The 22,098-nt window shown below is 36.3% G+C and overlaps 1 protein-coding gene across 4 annotated transcripts; it reads right to left on the bottom strand.

The window, feature by feature from the left end:
* Nucleotides 1-345: 345 nt before the first annotated feature.
* On the bottom strand, nucleotides 346-4,481 carry LOC131635643 (uncharacterized). Of its 4 annotated transcripts, none has more exons than XM_058906277.1 (5): nucleotides 3,919-4,481; nucleotides 1,424-2,517; nucleotides 1,170-1,337; nucleotides 905-1,078; nucleotides 346-673 (listed from the first exon to the last, which is right to left on the bottom strand). In XM_058906277.1, exons 1-5 carry the CDS (start codon nucleotides 4,301-4,303, stop codon nucleotides 659-661), a joined length of 1,836 nt encoding a protein of 611 aa, XP_058762260.1. In that variant the 5' UTR covers nucleotides 4,304-4,481; the 3' UTR covers nucleotides 346-658. The 4 variants fall into 4 exon arrangements, with proteins under 4 accessions (XP_058762260.1, XP_058762258.1, XP_058762262.1 ...); XM_058906275.1 differs by having other exon boundaries at nucleotides 905-1,084; nucleotides 3,919-4,480; XM_058906279.1 differs by having other exon boundaries at nucleotides 905-1,084; nucleotides 1,424-2,567; nucleotides 3,919-4,056.
* Between the last annotated feature and the right edge of the window lie 17,617 nt (nucleotides 4,482-22,098).

Here is a 22,098-nt window from a genome sequence, read left to right as displayed (position 1 = left end):
AAATTACGTAATATAGAGAGAATTTATTTGACTTTCAATGGAGAGTAGCCTTCAAAGTGAGATGATAAAAGATGATACATGACAGTTTACTGACAAGGTTTCGTGTATCTCATTCTTCTTACCTTATTCAGCTAAAATTTTAGCATTTATTATTCATAACAAATGCTTTAGTATATGTTACTAACTAGCAAAATGACACATTTCTATTCCCAAGTTGTTCTAATGTCACCATATTATTAAATCAAGTGAAACTTAACATGAGAAAATTCATTTCCTGTTTTCCTTTTTCTCATATCTCATGACATAAACAACAGAAATAAGCATCTTCCAACACAAGAATGTTAATAGAAAACAAAACAAAACAAGTTTTTGACATTTAAATAGTTAGACTTGGTTAGTTGGTAATTACATATTTGATGTTTCTGCCAAATTTAAAACAAACCAGAAGAAGAAAATAAATGAACCGACACCGTAGCATAATGTTGTCTTCCTCTTTGTTGCAGTCCAGATCCACTGGATTCACGTGAATTGCTTACGTTTGTACAAGCAGAAATCCGTCCAAGAATTAGTCGATCGTGAATATGTATGATATCTCCGATGTGTACAGCTTATATTATGTATCGTACCAAATCTACAAACTATTAAGCATTGTCAAGTGTCACCTCCACAATTCCTGCAAAAAAGAAATACACAATCGATGCATCACTCAATATGTTAGTACGCATATTACAATAACGATTAAGAGGTTTTAATATCTTATGAACATGTATATGTTGTTTTCATAAGTTATCTTAAACAGTCTCACAAATGCTTTTGTCGGTAAATAAGTTCAAATAAATCAATCTAAACTGAGAAGGAGATCATAAGGTTGCTATATATAGTATTTTAAGGTAGAGGGAAATACCGCAACATTGTTGCAATTTACATCCACACCAGCTTCCATAAGCCAATGATAAGTTTTAAATTTTCTGTAGCAACGCTCGGCTTCAGAATCGAGCCATAAATTCCAAAACATCGACGCCTCGGGGGGTATTTGTTTGTCAAAATCCAGATTTTTCCCTAGACTTCTCCGAATGACCTGAAGCTACAAGAATTCTTAGTTTTATTTTGGATTTTAGAAAAACATAAAACCAGATTTGGTTCTAGTAACTATTCAGCCATATTGATACCTGACCCGCTTCGTTGCTTTTCTTGCTGCCTCCTCCGCTGCTAGAAGCAAAAGAACTCAGTTCTCTCTGACCAATCACATTAGAAACCATGTTTTTTCCAACATAATCATTTTGCAGATAGAGCTGGTGTGGAACAGCGAGGGTCTCTACATTTTCCATTTCGAGTCCCTTGAACGTAGATATGTGCATACTGCATATCAGTTTCCAGAATAGTAAATATCGAGCAGAAAATGAAAATATAGATTCATACATACCTTGGTAAGCTTTAATGAACTATCAACACAAAAAGGACTATTTGCAGGAGTTGAATCATGGGTTGAAATTGAAATCCTTTCGCCACATACTTTCGCATGAAAATCATTCAGATTGTTGATTATTTGCGGTACCGTAGTCATTCTAAAATCATGTTCACTATATGAATCTACTCCGTCCACACAGGTTTGTGCAAGCAATTCTGAAAGAACATGCATTGCGCCAACCATTATCTTAACATCCGGCTTTGGAGATTTGATTAAAGACTTGGAGAGACCTTCAAATGATTTTAGAAGATCGGTATAAACATTGACTTGAGATGATGATGATGGATGTGATATTGATGAATGGCCCTTTGTAGAGAAAACTTCACTCATTGTTGACCTACTAGCCCATGGATTTTCAGCTCCTTTCACAGAGTCATCGACATCACCTGTAGTTACAAGTTTTCCTTTTGAAATCGCGAAATCTTTTTTAGAAGGCTGAGTCATTGTACAATGTGAATTTAGCATAGGATCCACAGAGCTACTTCCTGGATTATTAACCATACTAAACGGCTTTTCTATTCCGCTGATGTTGGTTGAATACCGAAGTTCTCCCGTGACAATTTTCATGAGTAAGTCCTCTTCTGACAACAAATTAGTAGTTACAGGCACACCAGAGTTCGAAGACAAAAAATCATCCGTAACGTATCCAATACCAGGAAAGAACTGTGGAGCTCGAGGATTTAACGTGTTATGTTTTTCTGTTGCTTTCTCAACATGATGAAATTCTACAGATTGTGAAATTTCTGATGGAGTTAAACTAAAATTTGTGTTTCCCTTCCAACAAGGAGAATCCACATCAGTGTCACAATCACCCAGATAATTTGAGAGCTCAATTTGAGGAGCGCTTTTAGTAGAAGATATATCACGCGATATCTTGAGTGGAGCAATTTTGTTCTGTGCCGTAAGAAAGGAGCTAGACTCATCAGCAGATTGTTTTGTTCCTTCAGAATTCGATAAAACGTCCTTTCCCGCAATTATACCAGTGCTTTTTTCAAATATGCCATTGGACACTGTTAGATGATGATTCAACCCGTCGACAGCCGGCTTAACTGTACAAACCATTCCATAGTTTTCTCAATTGTGTGTCCTATTTTGTATTCTAAATAAAATTTTATACGAAACATGAAGTCAAAACTAGTCATTAAATACTAAAATAAAAATTCCAAAAAAAATGCTAGAGATTGATCCCAAATGGGAGCCAAGTTTTTGATGTCCCTGCAGCAGCATAACTGAATCAGTTCACAGTATGACAATAATACTAGATATGGGAGCATAACTGGAACAACAAAGACAATGTACTATATGGGTATTAAGCCAGTCATAATCGCGATGTTTATCTGAGTAAACATGGTATGAAAAGTGTGTCCTTTATTTTTGGTGATTGCCAGTTTATATAAGACCTTCTCTGCTCTGAGTCTTTTATGACGGATTTATTTGTCATTATGAGATATGTGTAGTGTACTTGCCTAGTTGAAAGAAATAAAAGGAATCAAGTCTCATGTTTCCTTGTCCAAGGCCGGCCTTTTAAGGCTATTCAATGGTTTAAATGCTTTGTCCGCGTGTATAATGGATATTGATTAGAAGTGAGTTGCATTTGCCCTGGCCCGACCTTCTTGGCCTGGCCCATTAGGAGTGATCCGGCTTAGTCCTTGCCCGTGAATAAATTATGTCTGGGCGGGTAATTATGTTCGGGTTCGGTTCCGGCCCAGTTGTTTTTAGGTAAAGTACCAAGACGTACACAGTCCCTTCAAACATGAGGCATGTAAGGACGAGATGCTTTAGAAAAAAGACCAAAATGTACATTGTCCCTCAAGCATGAAATTTGTAGGGACAAGATAGTGAGAGATTGGAATTTATAGACAATGGTTTAGCTAAAACACATAGTGAGAGATTGGAATTTATAGACAATGGTTTAGCTAAAACAGTGACATACATGAATACAGTTAATCTTCAAAATAGTTTCAAAAATAGGAACCAATAAAAAGAGTCATTTTTCTTGTCATCTTAGATGTCCATGTCAACATAGTGCAAAATAAACTATTAACTCTCTTATCTTTCAAGTAATCAATGTTAAGATGGAGTAAAACACGAGGTGAGATTGCCCTCACACATTTATAAATTCAACAGCCCCACTTATTATAAACACATATTGACACCGTCTGAAGTAGGACTCTTTAACACATCATGTCACACCCAGGACTCGACGAAGGATCTTTACCACCTTAAGAATTGTAGATGAGCCTAAGTCAACCTTATAAAATCAGTCTTTAAGGTGAGGGTTGTCAATCTATATAAACCCTTTAGATACTCTATATGTCTAAGTAATGTGAGACTTCAAATTTTCTCAAAACTAACTTTTTTAGACCTAAACAATCCATGGCCGAACTATCAATAAGACACATATATGAAATTAAAATGCAGAAAAATTTAGCAAGACATAAAAAAACTACCTTTCTGAAGCATGCTCACATCACCAGCTGAACTACCACCTTCAAACTGTGTCCAATTAACCACATCAAAGTCACCATTTTTATCCAATTCCATAAAAGGGTTCCCTTCAAAAACTGAAACTCCATTAGAACCACCTTCACCCGGCAAAGTAGTAGCTTTCACAGCACCATTCAAAGACACATAGCAACCCTTTGAACCAAGGTTACTTTGTCTAAAAGAATCAAGCAAAGAACTAAAAGGGTCATCATCATCATCATCACCACCATTATTTACAAAGGGTTTAGCTGATAAAGAAGAAGAGCGATTGAAAGTGAAGGGTTTCGCAAGTGGAGACAAACGAGAAGTGGTTAATGAAGCTAATTGGTTAATCTCGTTTTGATTCATCTTTTGTTTTGGTTTTTGTCTCTTTGTGTTCCTTTGATGAATGGTGGTGGTGATAATCGGAAATACCGCAATTAGAATCTTGGTTTTATCATCGTGAAAAACGAAACAGGTTTCTGGTCAATAGTAGACTTTGAAGTTTCATGGCTAATTACTGCTATAGTTAATTATTTTCCTGGTTTCTTCCATGTTGGTTTTGTAAATTGTTTTTGAATATTTTATTTTGTAAATTATTTTTAATTTTAAAGTTGTTTTTCAACATTATTAAAAGAGAAACTTGTTCATCGAATCTATCTTTAGATATGGAGCCGCATTAAAAAAAATTGAGAAAATGTTACCGTGAGTCGTGGTCTTTCCGATTAGAGAGGATTGATTTATGAATTTAAAGATAGTGCACTATCGATGTAAAATAATTTTATATATATAATTAATAAAATAATTTACATTTGTCATGTCATTTTAGTATTTTAAAAATAAAATTAGAATTTATTGTGATGTTCCTCATTGATTAACAGTGTAAAACTATTGTACATAAAAAATATTTAATTTATATCAAACCAGTGTATTGTTGCTAGAGTGAGAATAAATTAAATTTACCAAAAGGGGTATACTTTGCGATGAAATTAACTAATATTTAGTAGGTATTAGCAAAAACTACTTCTAATTACCAGAATAAAAACTCGTAAAATTATTAGTGTAAGCTATACTTTCTGGGCGTTGTCAGTCGCGCGTTGTTTGAGATCTGCTGTCAGTCACGTTTTGTTTGAGATCTGTTGCAAGACATATGAACTTCTTTATAAACGGGCTTCTTTTTAGGTCATTCGCTTGCGACCACTTACTAGAAAGACTTGTCTTATGCCTATCCCTTGTTTGCTGGATTTTTGTTGCCAGACTTCCTTTCAAAACTACTGCTTGTCTTGTTAGTCTGTTAGATCGCATGGACAGAACTCATAATTCCTACTTAATGGCTGGCAGGTAACGGGAAATGAAGAGAAAAATAAGAAACACAACAACAACAAAATATAAGATAGAAATTTTAAAATCGATGAAAAATCACGACTGTTTTCAAATGACAATAAAATAATAATAATATGTGAAAATTGTAACAACACATAATATACATTCAACTACCTCAGACCTCTAGTACACTCACACCCTCCAAAATAAATATTTAACTACATATCACAATAATCTAATACAATATATATATATATATATATATATATATATATATATATATATATATATATATATATATATATATATGATAATGATATTTTTATGTGAGAACATGAGAATTAATCTGAATCATTAGATTTTAAAATAAATGGTGGAGATTATGTGTCATTCTTTTTTTCTCTCTCCTTCATTATTAAAATAAATGATGGAGGGGATAGAAAAAAGAATGACAGATAATCGATCTCCACCATTTATTTTAAAATCTAATGGTTCAGATTCATTCTCATTAATTAGTAGTAATATGAAAAGGAAAAAAAATTGTTATTGATAACATCAAAATAATTAGTAGCAAAGTAGATGCATAATAACATCAACCAATGCACACTTTTAGGCATAAGATGTGGATATATTTTATTAGCTCAATTCCTCCCTCAAAAGTATTATAGATGTCTATTATGCCAAGCTTGGATATAAATGAGTTGAATTTTGGATGGGTCAAATCCTTTGTGAGAAAATTTGTCAACTACTCTTGAGATGAAATTTGTAAAATTCTAAGAGTATCATCTTGAACCGTTTCCCTTACTAGATGACAATCTATTACAAGGTGCTTTGTTCTCTCATGAAACACAGGATTGAAAGCAATATGAAGAGCACTTTGGCTATCACAATATAGCACAGGCTGTCGTGTGGAGATAACATGTAAGTCTTTGAACAAATGAAGCAACCATTGTAGTTCACATGTTGCTGCAAAAAAAGATCTGTATTCAGCTTCAGAAGAAGGCCTGGATACAATTTGTTGTTTCTTTGCACGCCAAGATATCAAAGAAGAACTAATAAAAACAATATCCTGAAATTGATTTTCTAGAATCAACGCAACCAGCCTAAGAGGAGTCTTAATACCCCAAAATTTGCACCTTAGAATTTCTAGGAAATAAAATGCTTCTTCCGGGATTATGCTTCAAGTACCTCACAACTCTACAAGCAGTATTATAATGTGTCATTGTTGGAGCATGAGGAAATTGACTTAGTTGTTGAGTTATAAATGTGATATTTGGTCGAGTAGTATTCAAATATAACAATATAATGTGTTATGCTTGCTTATTTGAGACCATAGAGACTTTTAAGAAGTTTAAAAGCTTGTTAGGTTTGGTACATGAAACACCGTCTGGAATAGTCATATAAACTTCTTCTTGTATTTCTCCATGCAAAAATGCATTATTTACATCTAATTGATGCAAATGCCAAGAATTAATTGAAGCAAGAGCAAGTAATATTCTAGCTGTAGTGAGTTTTGCAACCGGTAAAAATGTATAAAAAAATCAATGCCTTCAATATGATTATACCATTTCCTAACTAACTGTGCATTATACCTTTCAATAGAGCCATCTGCTCTATGTTTAACTTTGTATACCCACTTACTACCAATAGGCTTCACATGAGGTGGCAAATCTACTAGAATCCAAGTGCCATTTTTACCTAATGCATCTAATTCAGATTTCATAGTTATTTGCCAACAAACATATTGACTGTTAGAACAAGATTTGTTCTGATCAATTATCTTAGTTTTGATGATAACAATAATATGAATTTTGCTTAAGATAATATGGTACTCTAATCCAATGCAATTTCCTTTTCAGGAAATATATAAAGAGTACGCATAATTCAGCGCTCAGAAGCTTTGTCTCAAAGGGTTCAGCATGCAACATCAGAACATGGTCTGGCAAGACATCAGAAGATGGTCGAAGCAGAATCAGAACATGGGTCTATGGAAGCATCAGAAGAACATGAGATCAGAAGCACTGAAGTTCTGATGGTATCACGCTCAGAAGCACTTCAAGGTCAGAAGATCAGAAGATGCTTTGCACCAAGCTGTTTGACTCTGATGATATTCAAACGTTGTATTCACAAACATCAGATCAGAAGGAAGTACAAGTGGCAAGCTACGCTGACTGACAAAAGGAACGTTAAAAGCTACTAAAGGCTACGTCAGTAGACACAGCGTGAACAAGGCTCGAGGTAGTTGACAAAAGCGTATAACATTAAATGCGATGCTGTACGGAACACGCAAAGCATTAAATGCACTCAACGGTCATCTTCTCCAACGCCTATAAATATGAAGTTCTGATGAGAAGCAAGGTTAACAATTCTGACGATTCGCAAAACAATTAACTTGCTGAAACGCTGTTCAAATTCAAAGCTCAGAAACTTCATCTTCATCAAAGCTCACTACATTGCTGTTGTAATATATTAGTGAGATTAAGCTTAAACGTTAAGAGAAATATCACAGTTTGTGATTATAGCTTTTAAGAAGCAATTGTAATACTCTTAGAATTGATTACATTAAGTTGTAAGGAACTAGAGTGATCGTGTGGATCAGAATACTCTAGGAAGTCTTAGAGGTTATCTAAGCAAGTTGTAACTAGAGTGATCGTGTGGATCAGTATACTCTAGAAAAGTCTTAGAGGGTATCTAAGCAGTTGTTCCTGGAGTGATCAGTGTGTGATCAGAAGACTCTGGAAGACTTAGTTGTTGACTAAGTGGAGAACCATTGTAATCCGTGCGATTAGTGGATTAAATCCTCAGTTGAGGTAAATCATCTCTGCGGGGGTGGACTGGAGTAGTTTAGTTAACAACGAACCAGGATAAAAATAACTGTGCAATTTATTTTTATCTGTCAAGTTTTTAAAGCTACACTTATTCAAACCCCCCCTTTCTAAGTGTTTTTCTATCCTTCAATTGGCATCAGAGCGCCGGTTCTAAGGTGCAAGCACTTAACCGTGTTTAGAAAAGATTCAGGAAGAGAAAAACGCTTCAGTAAAAGATGGTTGATGAAAGTGAAAAGTCTACACCTGCATCTACATCTGGCTCTGCTGAGCAACACAACGGTAACAATGGTTATACTAGACCGCCGGTATTTGATGGTGAAAACTTTGAATACTGGAAAGATAAACTGGAAAGTTACTTTCTTGGTCTAGATGGTGATCTATGGGATCTTCTGATGGATGGTTACAAACATCCAGTAAATGCCAGTGGCGTAAAGCTGACAAGGCAAGAAATGAACGATGATCAGAAGAAGCTTTTCAGGAATCATCATAAATGCAGAACTGTTTTGCTGAATGCTATCTCTCATGCTGAGTATGAGAAGATATCTAACAGGGAAACGACCTATGACATATATGAGTCCTTGAAAATGACTCATGAAGGAAATGCTCAAGTCAAGGAGACTAAAGCTCTCGCTTTAATCCAGAAGTATGAAGCCTTCAAGATGGAGGATGATGAAGACATTGAAAAGATGTTTTCAAGATTTCAAACTCTTACTGCTGGATTGAGAGTTCTTGACAAGGGATACACCAAGGCTGATCACGTAAAGAAGATCATCAGAAGCTTACCCAGAAGATGGGGTCCTATGGTGACTGCATTCAAGATTGCAAAGAATCTGAATGAAGTTTCTCTGAAAGAGCTTATCAGTGCCTTGAGAAGTCATGAAATAGAGCTGGACGCAAATGAGCCTCAAAAGAAAGGTAAGTCTATTGCATTAAAATCCAATATCAAGAAATGCACTAACACTTTTCAGGCTAGAGAAGAAGATCCTGAAGAATTAGAATCTGAAGAAGAAGATGAACTGTCCTTGATCTCCAGAAGGCTGAATCAACTCTGGAAGAACAAGCAAAGGAAGTTCAGAGGCGTCAGAAGTTCAAAGAAATTTGAACGTGGAGAATCTTCTGATGACAGAAGATTTGACAAGAAGAAGGTCATGTGCTATGAATGCAATGAGCCTGGACACTTCAAGAATGAATGTCCAAAACTTCAGAAGGAAAATCCCAAGAAGAAGTTTCATAAGAAAAAAGGTCTTATGGCAACCTGGGATGAGTCAGAAGATGATTCAGACTCTGAAGATGAGCAGGCTAACTGTGCGCTGATGGCGACAGAAGATGACGGATCAGAATCTACATCAGAATCAGATTCTGAAGAGGTATTTTCTGAACTTACTAGAGATGAGTTAGTTTCCGGTCTAACTGAACTTCTGGAACTCAAGTCTCAGATCAGTCTCAAATACAAAAAGCTGAAAAAGCTATTTGAATTTGAAACAAAGAAGCTTGAGTTGGAGAATTCTGAATTAAAAGAAAAACTTTTAAAATTATCCAATAATGTTGGATCTCCTTCTGATTCAGAAAAAACCATATTCTGAAAGAATATGATTTAAGTTTCAGGAAGTTCTTATCTAGAAGTATTGGCAGAAGTCAGCTAGCTTCTATGATATATGCTGTGTCTGGAAACAAAAGGGTCGGCATTGGTTTTGAGGGTGAAACCCCATACAAACTTGAACCTGTTGATGAAATGAAATTCACATACAAGCCATTGTATGATCAGTTCAAGTATGGCCACTCCCATGATATTAGGCACACTTCACATGCTCAAAGTTTTCACATAACACACACCAAAAAGCATGTGACACAATCTAGGAAATATCATGAAACTCACATTAAAAATTATCATGATGTTCCTCCTATTGCTTACAATGTTAAACCCAAGTTCAATCAGAACTTGAGAAAATCTAACAAGAAAGGACCCAAGAAAATGTGGGTACCTAAGGATAAGATTATTCCTATTGCAGATATCCTTGGCTGCAAAAAGGACAAAGCACAACATGTCATGGTACCTGGACTCTGGATGCTCACGACACATGACAGGAAGAAGGTCTATGTTCCAAGACCTGGTGCTTAAGTCTGGAGGAGAAGTCAAGTTTGGAGGAGAACAGAAGGGCAAGATAATTGGCTCTGGAACTATAAAGTCTGGTAACTCTCCTTCCATCTCTAATGTACTTCTTGTAGAAGGATTAACACATAACCTCTTATCTATCAGTCAATTGAGTGACAATGGTTATGATATAATCTTTAATCAAGAGTCTTGCAAGGCTGTAAATCAGAAGGATGGCTCAATCCTATTTACAGGCAAGAGGAAGAACAACATTTATAAGACAGATCTGCAAGATCTTATGAGTCAGAAGGTGACTTGTCTTATGTCTGTTTCTGAAGAGCAGTGGGTCTGGCACAGAAGATTAGGTCATGCTAGTTTGAGAAAGATTTCTCAGATTAACAAACTGGATCTTGTCAGAGGACTCCCTAATCTGAAATTCAAATCAGATGCTCTTTGTGAAGCATGTCAGAAGGGCAAGTTCTCCAAACCTGCATTCAAGTCCAAGAATGTTGTTTCTACCTCAAGGCCATTAGAACTCTTGCACATTGATCTGTTTGGCCCAGTCAAAACAGCATCTGTCAGAGGGAAGAAATATGGATTAGTCATCGTAGATGATTATAGCCGCTGGACGTGGGTAAAATTCTTGAAACACAAGGATGAGTCTCATTCAGTGTTCTTTGATTTCTGCATTCAGATTCAATCTGAAAAAGAGTGTAAAATCATAAAGGTTAGAAGTGATCATGGTGGTGAATTTGAGAACAGATCCTTTGAAGAATTCTTCAAAGAAAATGGTATTGCCCATGATTTCTCTTGTCCTAGAACTCCACAGCAAAATGGAGTTGTAGAACGAAAGAATAGGACTCTGCAAGAAATGGCCAGAACCATGATCAATGAAACCAATATGGCTAAGCATTTCTGGGCAGAAGCAATAAACACTGCATGCTATATTCAGAATAGAATCTCTATCAGACCTATTCTAAATAAGACTCCTTATGAATTGTGGAAGAATAGAAAGCCCAACATTTCATATTTCCATCCTTTTGGATGTGTATGCTTTATTCTAAACACTAAAGATCATCTTGGTAAGTTTGATTCCAAAGCACAAAAATGTTTCCTTCTTGGATATTCTGAACGCTCAAAAGGCTACAGAGTATACAATACTGAAACATTGGTTGTAGAAGAATCAATCAATATCAGGTTTGATGATAAGCTTGGTTCTGAAAAACCAAAGCAGTTTGATAATTTTGCAGATTGGGATATCGATATATCAGAAGTTGTTGAGCCAAGAAGCAACGCATCAGAAGCAGAGCTTCTCAGAAGCAAAGAATCTGAAGATCAAGTATCAGCTTCTCTGGAGAATCTAAGCATTTCTGAAGAACCATCTGTCAGAAGATCATCCAGACTCATCTCTGGTCATTCAGAAGATGTCATTCTTGGAAAGAAGGATGATCCAATCAGAACAAGAGCATTCCTTAAGAACAATGCAGACTGTCAATTAGGTCTTGTATCTTTGATCGAGCCAACTTCTGTTGATCATGCTCTAGAAGATCCAGACTGGATAATTGCTATGCAAGAAGAACTGAATCAGTTTACAAGGAATGATGTTTGGGATCTTGTTCCTAGACCAGATGGATTCAATATAATCGGTACAAAATGGGTCTTCAGAAACAAGCTCAGTGAGAAAGGTGAAGTGGTAAGGAACAAAGCCAGACTGGTGGCTCAGGGTTATAGTCAGCAAGAAGGGATTGACTATACAGAAACCTTTGCACCAGTGGCCAGGTTAGAATCTATTCGTCTATTAATTTCATTTGCCACTCAACATAACATCACTCTCTATCAGATGGATGTTAAGAGTGCCTTCTTAAATGGTTATATAGATGAAGAAGTTTATGTCCATCAACCTCCTGGTTTTGAAGACTCTATGTCTCCTAATCATGTTTTTAAACTAAAGAAATCGTTGTATGGATTGAAACAGGCTCCCAGAGCTTGGTATGAACGCTTAAGTTCTTTCCTTCTGGATAATGGTTTCACTAGAGGAAAAGTGGACACTACTCTCTTTTGTAAAACCTTTAAAAGGGATATTTTAATTTGTCAGATATATGTAGATGATATTATTTTTGGAACATCTAATGCTACACTTGGAAAGGAGTTTGCTGAGTCTATGCAGGCTGAGTTTGAAATGAGCATGATGGGAGAACTCAAGTATTTCCTTGGAATACAAATAAATCAAACATCAGAAGGAACGTATGTTCACCAAACCAAGTATGTGAAGGAACTTCTGAAGAAGTTTAATCTTCTAGACTGCAAAGAAGCCAAAACTCCTATGCATCCAACATGCATCCTAGGTAAGGATGAGGTAAGTAAGAAGGTAGATCAGAAGTTATACAGAGGTATGATTGGATCTCTTCTATATTTGACTGCTTCTAGACCTGATATTCTGTTCAGTGTTTGTTTGTGTGCTAGATTCCAATCAGATCCTAGAGAATCTCATTTAACTGCTGTTAAGAGAATTCTAAGGTATCTGAAAGGTACTACTAATGTTGGCTTAGTTTACAGAAAATCTAAGGAATGCAACTTAGTAGGATTCTGCGATGCTGACTATGCTGGAGACAGAATTGAAAGAAAAAGTACTTCAGGAAGTTGCCAATTTCTTGGAAGTCATTTGATCTCTTGGTATAGCAAGAAGCAAGCAACTATTGCTCTATCAACAACAGAAGCAGAATATGTCGCTGCTGCTGGTTGCAGTACACAGATGCTCTGGATGAAGAGTCAGTTAGAAGATTATCAGATATATGAGAGTAACATTCCTATATTCTGTGATAATACTTCTGCTATATGTTTATCTAAGAATCCTATTCTTCATTCAAAGGCTAAACATATTGAGATTAAACATCATTTCATAAGGGACTATGTTCAGAAGGGTGTTATATCTTTAAACTTTGTTGATACAGACCATCAATGGGCTGATATCTTTACAAAACCCCTGGCTGAAGATAGGTTTAAGTTCATTCTGAAGAACATCAGTATGGATTTATGCCCAGAATGAGAAGATGAGAAGTTCTTATGTATGAGTATCTTCTGAAATGAAAGTGGATTATTTTTTTTATCAGAAGTTCTGATTGAAATCTTTTAGAAATTATGATTTAGTTATTACTAACGTTTCATTGTCTAAGTTGATTCAGAACCTCTTTTAAAGCAAAACAGCTGTAACGTTTTATCTCGGGATGGTAAACCTGTCGTTACTGTTCATGGATAAGCGCGCGTGCAGTTGAAGGGACGCCGACCATAGGTAACTGTGCTAGTCACCTCATTTGTCTTTATTATCTCTCCTCATGTCACGTAACATTAAATGCTATCCATCATTTGTTTCATTTTATTTTCTTTTAAATACTCTTCAAACGCTTCTCCTTCCCTCTTATAATTTCTCTATTACACCTTGTCTTTGCTTTCCTTCTCTATCTTTTTGCATTCATATCAAACCCTAGCTGTTCATTATCTGCAAATCCTTCATGAACTCTTCATCAAGCCCAGGAAACCATGAAAATGATCAAAACAAAAAGAGAAAAACTGTTGAAACATCTCCTTCCAAACCCAAAAAGATAAAGATCACCTATGACCCTCTCAAGGTGAATCCATTCGAAGCAATGTTATCTGGAAACTATTCTAGACGTGTGTTTCAACCCCCTGGTGAAAGCCCTCCATCATCTCCATCTTCTTCCTCATCTTTTTACCTTCAAGACTCAACTTCCTCCTCATCTAACCTTTCCTCTCCCTCAACCCATTCCAAAGAAATCTCCTCATCTTCACCTGCTGAGAATGTTGTCTCTGATAAAGATTGTGGAAGATCTGCATCAGAACCAAGTCTCCCTGACCCCTCGCCTGGAAGCCCAAGAAGCAGTCAATGATGCGCTTCACTCCTTCATGGCATGCTGGCACAGACTTTGTTTTAGCTAGGGTCTTAGGCTTTGGTCTTAGTAGTTTTCTTTCCTTGTTGCATCTGCTTGTTAAACATCTTCTCATGTAATATCTTTTGATTATCAATGAAAAGTTTCTTTGTTTCTTTTTACATTCCAGTGATTTTATTTGTCGTTTTATTCATCTGAATCTTTTGAAATATTCTTTTTGATGTTATGACAAAAAGGGGGAGAAGATAAATGATAAATGATTTGATTAATCTATCAGTTGCTGGGTAAAGCTCCCACACATTTACTAACAAGAACTGCAAGTTCTATATGGTTTAAGTGTTTTGCAGGTATAAAGAAGTGAAGAGAATCTTCAAAGCAAACACAAGAAGCAAAACCATAAGAAGTGTTATTCTGTAAAAAGAATAAACTCATGAAAACTGAAGCAAGCTGAGTGCTGTCAAGCTTCAGAAATCAGAAGCACAGATAATAGAATTTGATCCATATTTGTCTATCTGCTCTGACAAAATTCTATTTGCTCTGATACATTATTTTAGCCTATATGGCTCTGATACATATCATGTGTTCTAATATACATTTTATGTTCTGACTCGTTCATGCTGACTTTTGTCGTTTAGTTTTTGTTCTGTAACATTTCAGGATGTAGAGATGCTCTGATGATGCTCTGGTACATTCAACAATGTTCTGATACAAATCTAGCATGAAGTGAGGTTGGTAGAAATTCAAGCTCTGAAGCTATCCGAGGGAAGCAGAAATCAGAAGCTGTGAATGTTCTAAAGATCCAGAAAACTCAAGTTCTGAAGCTGTCCTAAATGGAAGCAGAAATCAGAAGCTGTGAATGTTCAGAAGATCAAAGAAATTCAAGTTCTGAAGCTGTCCTAGATGGAAGCAGAAGTCAGAAGCTGTGAATGTTCAGAAGATCAAAGAAATTCAAGTTCTGAAGCTGTCCTAGATGGAAGCAGGAATCAGAAGCTGTGAGTGTTCTAGGGATCTAAAGAAATTCTAGTTCTGAAGCTGTCTAATGGAAGCAAAAGTCAGAAGCTATGAATTCTCTAAAGACAGAAGCTTATGTGATCGTCTCTACCGAAATAATCAGGGAAGTCTTTTATTAAAGTTCTTCGAGTATTTATTTCAGGGGGAGATTATTTATCTCAGGGGGAGATTGTTAATCTCAGGGGGAGACATATTCATATGCTTATGCTATAGCTGTGTAATTTGTCTTTTGCCGTCTGCACTTTCTGATCGCAAATTCATATCATTTATATATGTTTTTGTCATCATCAAAAAGGGGGAGATTGTTAGAACAAGATTTGTTCTGATCAATTATCTTAGTTTTGATGATAACAATAATATGAATTTTGCTTAAGATAATATGGTACTCTAATCCAATGCAATTTCCTTTTCAGGAAATATATAAAGAGTACGCATAATTCAGCGCTCAGAAGCTTTGTCTCAAAGGGTTCAGCATGCAACATCAGAACATGGTCTGGCAAGACATCAGAAGATGGTCGAAGCAGAATCAGAACATGGGTCTATGGAAGCATCAGAAGAACATGAGATCAGAAGCACTGAAGTTCTGATGGTATCACGCTCAGAAGCACTTCAAGGTCAGAAGATCAGAAGATGCTTTGCACCAAGCTGTTTGACTCTGATGATATTCAAACGTTTTATTCACAAACATCAGATCAGAAGGAAGTACAAGTGGCAAGCTACGCTGACTGACAAAAGGAACGTTAAAAGCTACTAAAGGCTACGTCAGTAGACACAGCGTGAACAAGGCTCGAGGTAGTTGACAAAAGCGTATAACATTAAATGCGATGCTGTACGGAACACGCAAAGCATTAAATGCACTCAACGGTCATCTTCTCCAACGCCTATAAATATGAAGTTCTGATGAGAAGCAAGGTTAACAATTCTGACGATTCGCAAAACAATTAACTTGCTGAAACGCTGTTCAAATTCAAAGCTCAGAAACTTCATCTTCATCAAAGCTCACTACATTGCTGTTGTAATATATTAGTGAGATTAAGCTTAAACGTTAAGAGAAATATCACAGTTTGTGATTATAGCTTTTAAGAAGCAATTGTAATACTCTTAGAATTGATTACATTAAGTTGTAAGGAACTAGAGTGATCGTGTGGATCAGAATACTCTAGGAAGTCTTAGAGGTTATCTAAGCAAGTTGTAACTAGAGTGATCGTGTGGATCAGTATACTCTAGAAAAGTCTTAGAGGGTATCTAAGCAGTTGTTCCTGGAGTGATCAGTGTGTGATCAGAAGACTCTGGAAGACTTAGTTGCTGACTAAGTGGAGAACCATTGTAATCCGTGCGATTAGTGGATTAAATCCTCAGTTGAGGTAAATCATCTCTGCGGGGGTGGACTGGAGTAGTTTAGTTAACAACGAACCAGGATAAAAATAACTGTGCAATTTATTTTTATCTGTCAAGTTTTTAAAGCTACACTTATTCAAACCCCCCCTTTCTAAGTGTTTTTCTATCCTTCATTGACTTGCTTCTTTAAAAGATTTTGGCTTTGTGCAGTATGTGATAGAAGAAGAAAAAACTTGATGTGAAGGTGATAAATGTGAAAAAGAATTATAAGAGGTGATAGGGTAAGGAGTACCTGAAGACTTTGATTTTGTTGAACCATTGGAAGCATTGCACACACAATTTGCAAGATAAGATGGTGGATGCCTTTGTCTAATAGGTTGATGTTCTGGGGTAGCTGATAGTGGAGCGAAATCTGGTGGTATTGTGTTATGTGATATAGTATCATTAGGGGGTGGATAATTGGAATATCATCATCAAGTGTTCTGCCATGAGAATGATATTTCCAATTAGAAGGTTTTGAACTTGGATTATATGGAAAAATGTGTTCATGGTGGGTGGTATTTCTAGAAACAAATATTTCCTTATTGTTTAGATAAAAAAGTATAGATCCTTTTATGCCACTTTTAAAGCATAGGAACGCACATTTTCTATCTCAGGGATCCAATTTTGTTTTGTGTGAATGTAAAGTATATGCATAAACCAAAGATCCAAACACTTTTAAAATTTTCAAATCAGGTAGCTTATCACGCATCAAAATATATGGTGATTTATTTTCAAGAAGAGAACTAGAGAAACAGTTTATGATAAAAACAACATGTGACACAACATAACACCAAAATTGTTTCAGTAAATTTGAATGAAACAATAGAGATCTGGCTACATTCAATATATGTTGATGTTTTCTTTCTACTCTTCAATTTTGTTGTGGAGATTCTACACAACTTTTTTGATGAATAATTCCTTAGGAAGAATAGAAAGAAGGCATCAAAAATTTTGGGTCGTTATCAGTTCTTATGGTTTAAACAAGGGTGTTATGTTGTGTTTCAATCAGCTCGAAAAAATTCATGACATGTTGACTAACTTCAGCCTTAGATTGTTAGAACAAGATTTGTTCTGATCAATATTCTTAGTTTTGATGATAACAATGTATATGAATTTTGTATGAGATAATGTGGTACTCTAATCCTACGCAATTTCCATTTCAGGAATCACATAAAGAGTATGCACAAAATCAGCGCAAGAAGCACTGACTCAGAAGGTTCAGCATGCAACATCAGAACATGCTCTGGCAAGACATCAGAAGATGGTCAAGCAGAATCAGAACATGGTCTATTGAAGCATCAGAAGAACTTGAGATCAGAAGCAGAAGCACTGAAGTTCTCATGGTATCACGCTAAGAAGCACTTCAAGGTCAGAAGACAAGAAGATGCTCTGCACCAAGCTGTTTGACTCTGATGATATTCAAACGTTGTTTACACAAACATCAGATCAGAAGCAAGTACAAGATGGCAGGCTACGCTGACTGACAAAAGGAACGTTAGAAGCTATTAAAGGCAACGTCAGTAGACACAGCGAAAGCAAGGCTCGAGGTAGTTGACAAAAGAGTGAAACATTAAATGCAATGATGTACGGATCACGCAAAGCATTAAATGCTCCCAACGGTCATCTTCTCAAGTGCCTATAAATAGAAGTTCTGATGAGAAGCTAGATATAATACTTTGCGCAAACTTACAGAAATGCTGTCAAATTCAAAAGCTCTCAAACTTCATCTTCAACCTCACTACATTGCTATTGTAATATCTTAGTGAGATTAAGCTTAAACTTAAGAGAAAAATCACAGTTGTGATAATAGCTTATTAAGAAGCATTGTAACTCTTATATGAATTTGTTTACATTAATTTGTAAGAACTATAGGAGATCAAGTTGTCATCGGATTCTCTAGAAAGTCTTAGAGGGTATCTAAGCAGTGTGTTCCTAGAGTGATCAGGTTGTGATCAGAATACTCTAGAAGACTTAGAGGTTATCTAAGTGAAAAACCATTGTAATCTTGTGTGATTAGTGGATTAAATCCTCAGGTGAGGTAAATCACTCCAAGGGGGTGGACTGGAGTAGTTTAGTTAACAACGAACCAGGATAAAAATCATTGTGCAAATTGTTTTTATCTTACAAGTTTTAAAGCTACACTTACTCAACCCCCCCCCCTTTCTACGTGTTTTTCTATCCTTCAATTGGCATCAGAGCGCCGGTTCTAAGGTGCAAGCACTTAACCGTGTTTAGAAAAGATTCAGGAAGAGAAAAACGCTTAAGTCAAGATGGCTGGTGAAGATCCAACACATACATCTACATCTGGCTCTGCTGAGCAACATAATGGAAATTATAACAATGGTTATACTAGAGCACCAGTATTTGATGGTGAAAACTTTGAATATTGGAAAGATAAACTTGAAAGTTACTTTCTTGGTCTAGATGGTGACTTATGGGATCTTCTGATGGATGGTTACAAACATCCAGTGAAAGCTAGTGGTGTAAAGCTTACAAGACAAGAGATGAATGATGATCAAAAGAAGCAATTCAAAAATCATCACAAGTGTAGGACTATTTTGCTGAATGCTATCTCTCATGCTGAATATGAGAAGATATCTAACAGGGAAACTGCCTATGACATATATGAATCATTGAAAATGACTCATGAGGGAAATGCCCAAGTCAAGGAGACTAAAGCTCTTGCCTTGATCCAGAAATATGAAGCCTTCAAGATGGAGGATGATGAAAATATTGAGAAGATGTTCTCAAGATTTCAAAAGCTAATTGCTGGATTAAGAGTTTTGGACAAAGGCTACACCAGGGCCGATCATGTCAAGAAGATCATCAGAAGCTTGCCAAGAAAATGGGGTCCTATGGTGACTGCTTTCAAAATTGCCAAGAATCTGAATGAAGTCTCTCTTGAAGAATTGATCAGTGCTCTGAGGAGTCATGAAATTGAGTTGGATGCTAATGAACCTCAGAAGAAAGGTAAGTCTATTGCATTAAAATCTAATTATAAAAAATGCACTAACGCTTTTCAGGCTAAAGAAGAAGATTCTGAAGAATCAGAATCAGAAGAAGAAGAAGATGAACTGTCTATGATCTCCAGAAGGGTAAACCAACTTTGGAAGAGCAAGCAAAGGAAGTTCAAAAACTTCAGAAGTTCAAAGAAGCCTGAAAGAGGAGAATCTTCTGGAAGCAGAAGATCTGACAAGAAGAAGGTCATTTGTTATGAGTGCAATGAGCCTGGACACTTCAAGAATGAATGTCCAAAACTTCAGAAGGAGAATCCCAAGAAGAAGTTTCATAAGAAGAAAGGTCTTATGGCAACATGGGATGATTCAGAATCAGAATCAGAATCAGACTCTAAAGGCGAGCAGGCAAACCTTGCACTGATGGCCACAGTGGATGATGGATCAGAATCTACATTAGAATCAGATTCTGAAGAGGTATTTTCTGAACTATCTAGAGAAGAGTTAGTTTCCAGTTTAACTGAACTTCTGGAACTCAAGGCTCATCTTAGTATCAAATACAAAAAGCTGAAGAAGCTATTTGATTCTGAAACTAAGAAGCTGGAAGTGGAAAATTCTGAACTAAAGGAAAAAGTTTTAAAATTATCCAAAGATATTGGATCTCCTTCTGAATCAGAAAAATCCATTCTTAGCCTCAATCATATTCTGAAAGAATATGACTCGAGCTTCAGAAAGTTTTTATCTAGAAGTATTGGCAGAAGTCATCTTGCTTCTATGACATATGGTGTTTCTAGAAACAAAAGGATTGGCGTTGGCTATGAGGGTGATACCCCACACAAATTTGAACCTATAGATGATATGAAAATCATATACAAGTCATTGTATGATCAGTTCAAATATGGCCACTCACATGATATTAGGCTCACTTCACATGCCAAAAGCTTTCATGCTACACACACTAAGAAGCATGTGACACAACCTAGAAAATGTCATGTTGCCAAACCTAAAGAATATCATGGTGTTCCTCCTGTTGTTTATTATGCTAAACCCAAGTTCAATCAGAACTTGAGGAAAACTAACAAGAAAGGACCCAAGAAGTTGTGGGTACCTAAGGAGAAGATAATTTCTGTTGCAGATATCCTTGGCAGCAAAGAAGACAAAGCACAAAATGTCATGGTACCTGGACTCTGGGTGCTCGCGACACATGACGGGAAGAAGGTCTATGTTCCAAGACCTGGTGCTTAAGTCTGGTGAAGAAGTCAAGTTTGGAGGAGATCAGAAGGGCAAGATAATTGGCTCTGGAACCATAAGTATTGGTAACTCTCCTTCCATAACTAATGTACTTCTTGTAGAAGGATTAGCGCATAACTTATTGTCCATAAGTCAATTAAGTGACAATGGTTATGACATAATCTTCAATCAAAAGTCTTGCAAGGCTGTAAGTCAGAAGGATGGCTCAATCCTATTTACAGGCAAGAGAAAGAACAACATTTATAAGATTGATCTCTCTAATCTTGAGAAGCAGAAGGTGACTTGCCTTATGTCTGTTTCTGAAGAGCAATGGGTCTGGCACAGAAGATTAGGACATGCTAGTTTGAGAAAGATTTCTCAAATTAACAAACTAAATCTGGTTAGAGGACTCCCAAATCTAAAATACAAATCAGATGCTCTTTGTGAAGCATGTCAGAAGGGCAAGTTCTCCAAACCTGCATTCAAATCTAAGAATGTTGTCTCTTCCTCTAGGCCATTGGAACTTCTGCACATTGATCTGTTTGGACCAGTCAAAACAGCATCTGTCAGAGGGAAGAAATATGGATTAGTCATCGTAGATGATTATAGCCGCTGGACATGGGTAAAGTTCTTAAAACACAAGGATGAGTCTCATTCAGTGTTCTTTGAATTCTACACTCAGATTCAATCTGAGAAGGAGTGCAAAATCATAAAGGTCAGAAGTGATCATGGTGGCGAATTTGAGAACAGATTCTTTGAAGAGTTCTTCAAAGAAAATGGTATTGCCCATGATTTCTCTTGCCCTAGAACTCCACAGCAAAATGGAGTTGTAGAGCGAAAGAATAGGACTCTACAAGAAATGGCCAGAACCATGATCAATGAAACCAATATGGCTAAGCACTTCTGGGCAGAAGCAATAAATACTGCATGTTATATTTAGAATAGAATCTCTATAAGACCTATTCTAAATAAGACCCCTTATGAATTGTGGAAGAACAGAAAGCCCAACATTTCATATTTTCATCCTTTTGGATGTGTTTGTTTTATTCTGAATACTAAAGATCATCTTGATAAGTTTGATTCTAAGGCACAAAAATGTTTCCTTCTTGGATATTTTGAACGCTCTAAAGGCTACAGAGTATACAATACTGAAACATTAGTTGTAGAAGAATCAATCAATATCAGATTTGATGATAAGCTTGGTCTTGAAAAGCCAAAGCAGTTTGAGAATTTTGCAGATATAGATATTGACATATCAGAAGCTGGAGAACCAAGAAGCAAAGTTTCAGAAGCTGAAAGTCTCAGAAGCAAAGGATCAGAAGATCAAGTTGCGGCATCTTTAGAGAATCTCAGAATTTCTGAAGAGCTAACAGTCAGAAGATCTTCTAGACTCACCTTAGCTCACTCAGAAGATGTGATTCTTGGAAAGAAAGATGATCCT

This window comes from Vicia villosa, unplaced genomic scaffold (assembly GCF_029867415.1).
Source record: "Vicia villosa cultivar HV-30 ecotype Madison, WI unplaced genomic scaffold, Vvil1.0 ctg.001525F_1_1_2_unsc, whole genome shotgun sequence".
NCBI classification, from domain to species: Eukaryota; Viridiplantae; Streptophyta; class Magnoliopsida; order Fabales; family Fabaceae; genus Vicia; species Vicia villosa.
The sequence above is the reverse complement of the archived record's forward strand: the minus strand, read 5'-3'. Positions and strand labels throughout refer to the sequence as shown.

What these genes read in the sequence shown, in the direction of transcription:
- LOC131635643 (XM_058906275.1), bottom strand. Translation starts at nt 4,303, where the DNA reads ATGAATCAAAACGAGATTAACCAATTAGCTTCATTAACCACTTCTCGT. An exon ending in GTTCATTAAAGCTTACCAAG is followed by an intron (nt 1,338 to 1,423) that starts GTATGTATGAAT and finishes TCTACGTTCAAG; the next exon opens with GGACTCGAAATGGAAAATGT. An exon ending in AAAGCAACGAAGCGGGTCAG is followed by an intron (nt 1,085 to 1,169) that starts GTATCAATATGG and finishes GAATTCTTGTAG; the next exon opens with CTTCAGGTCATTCGGAGAAG.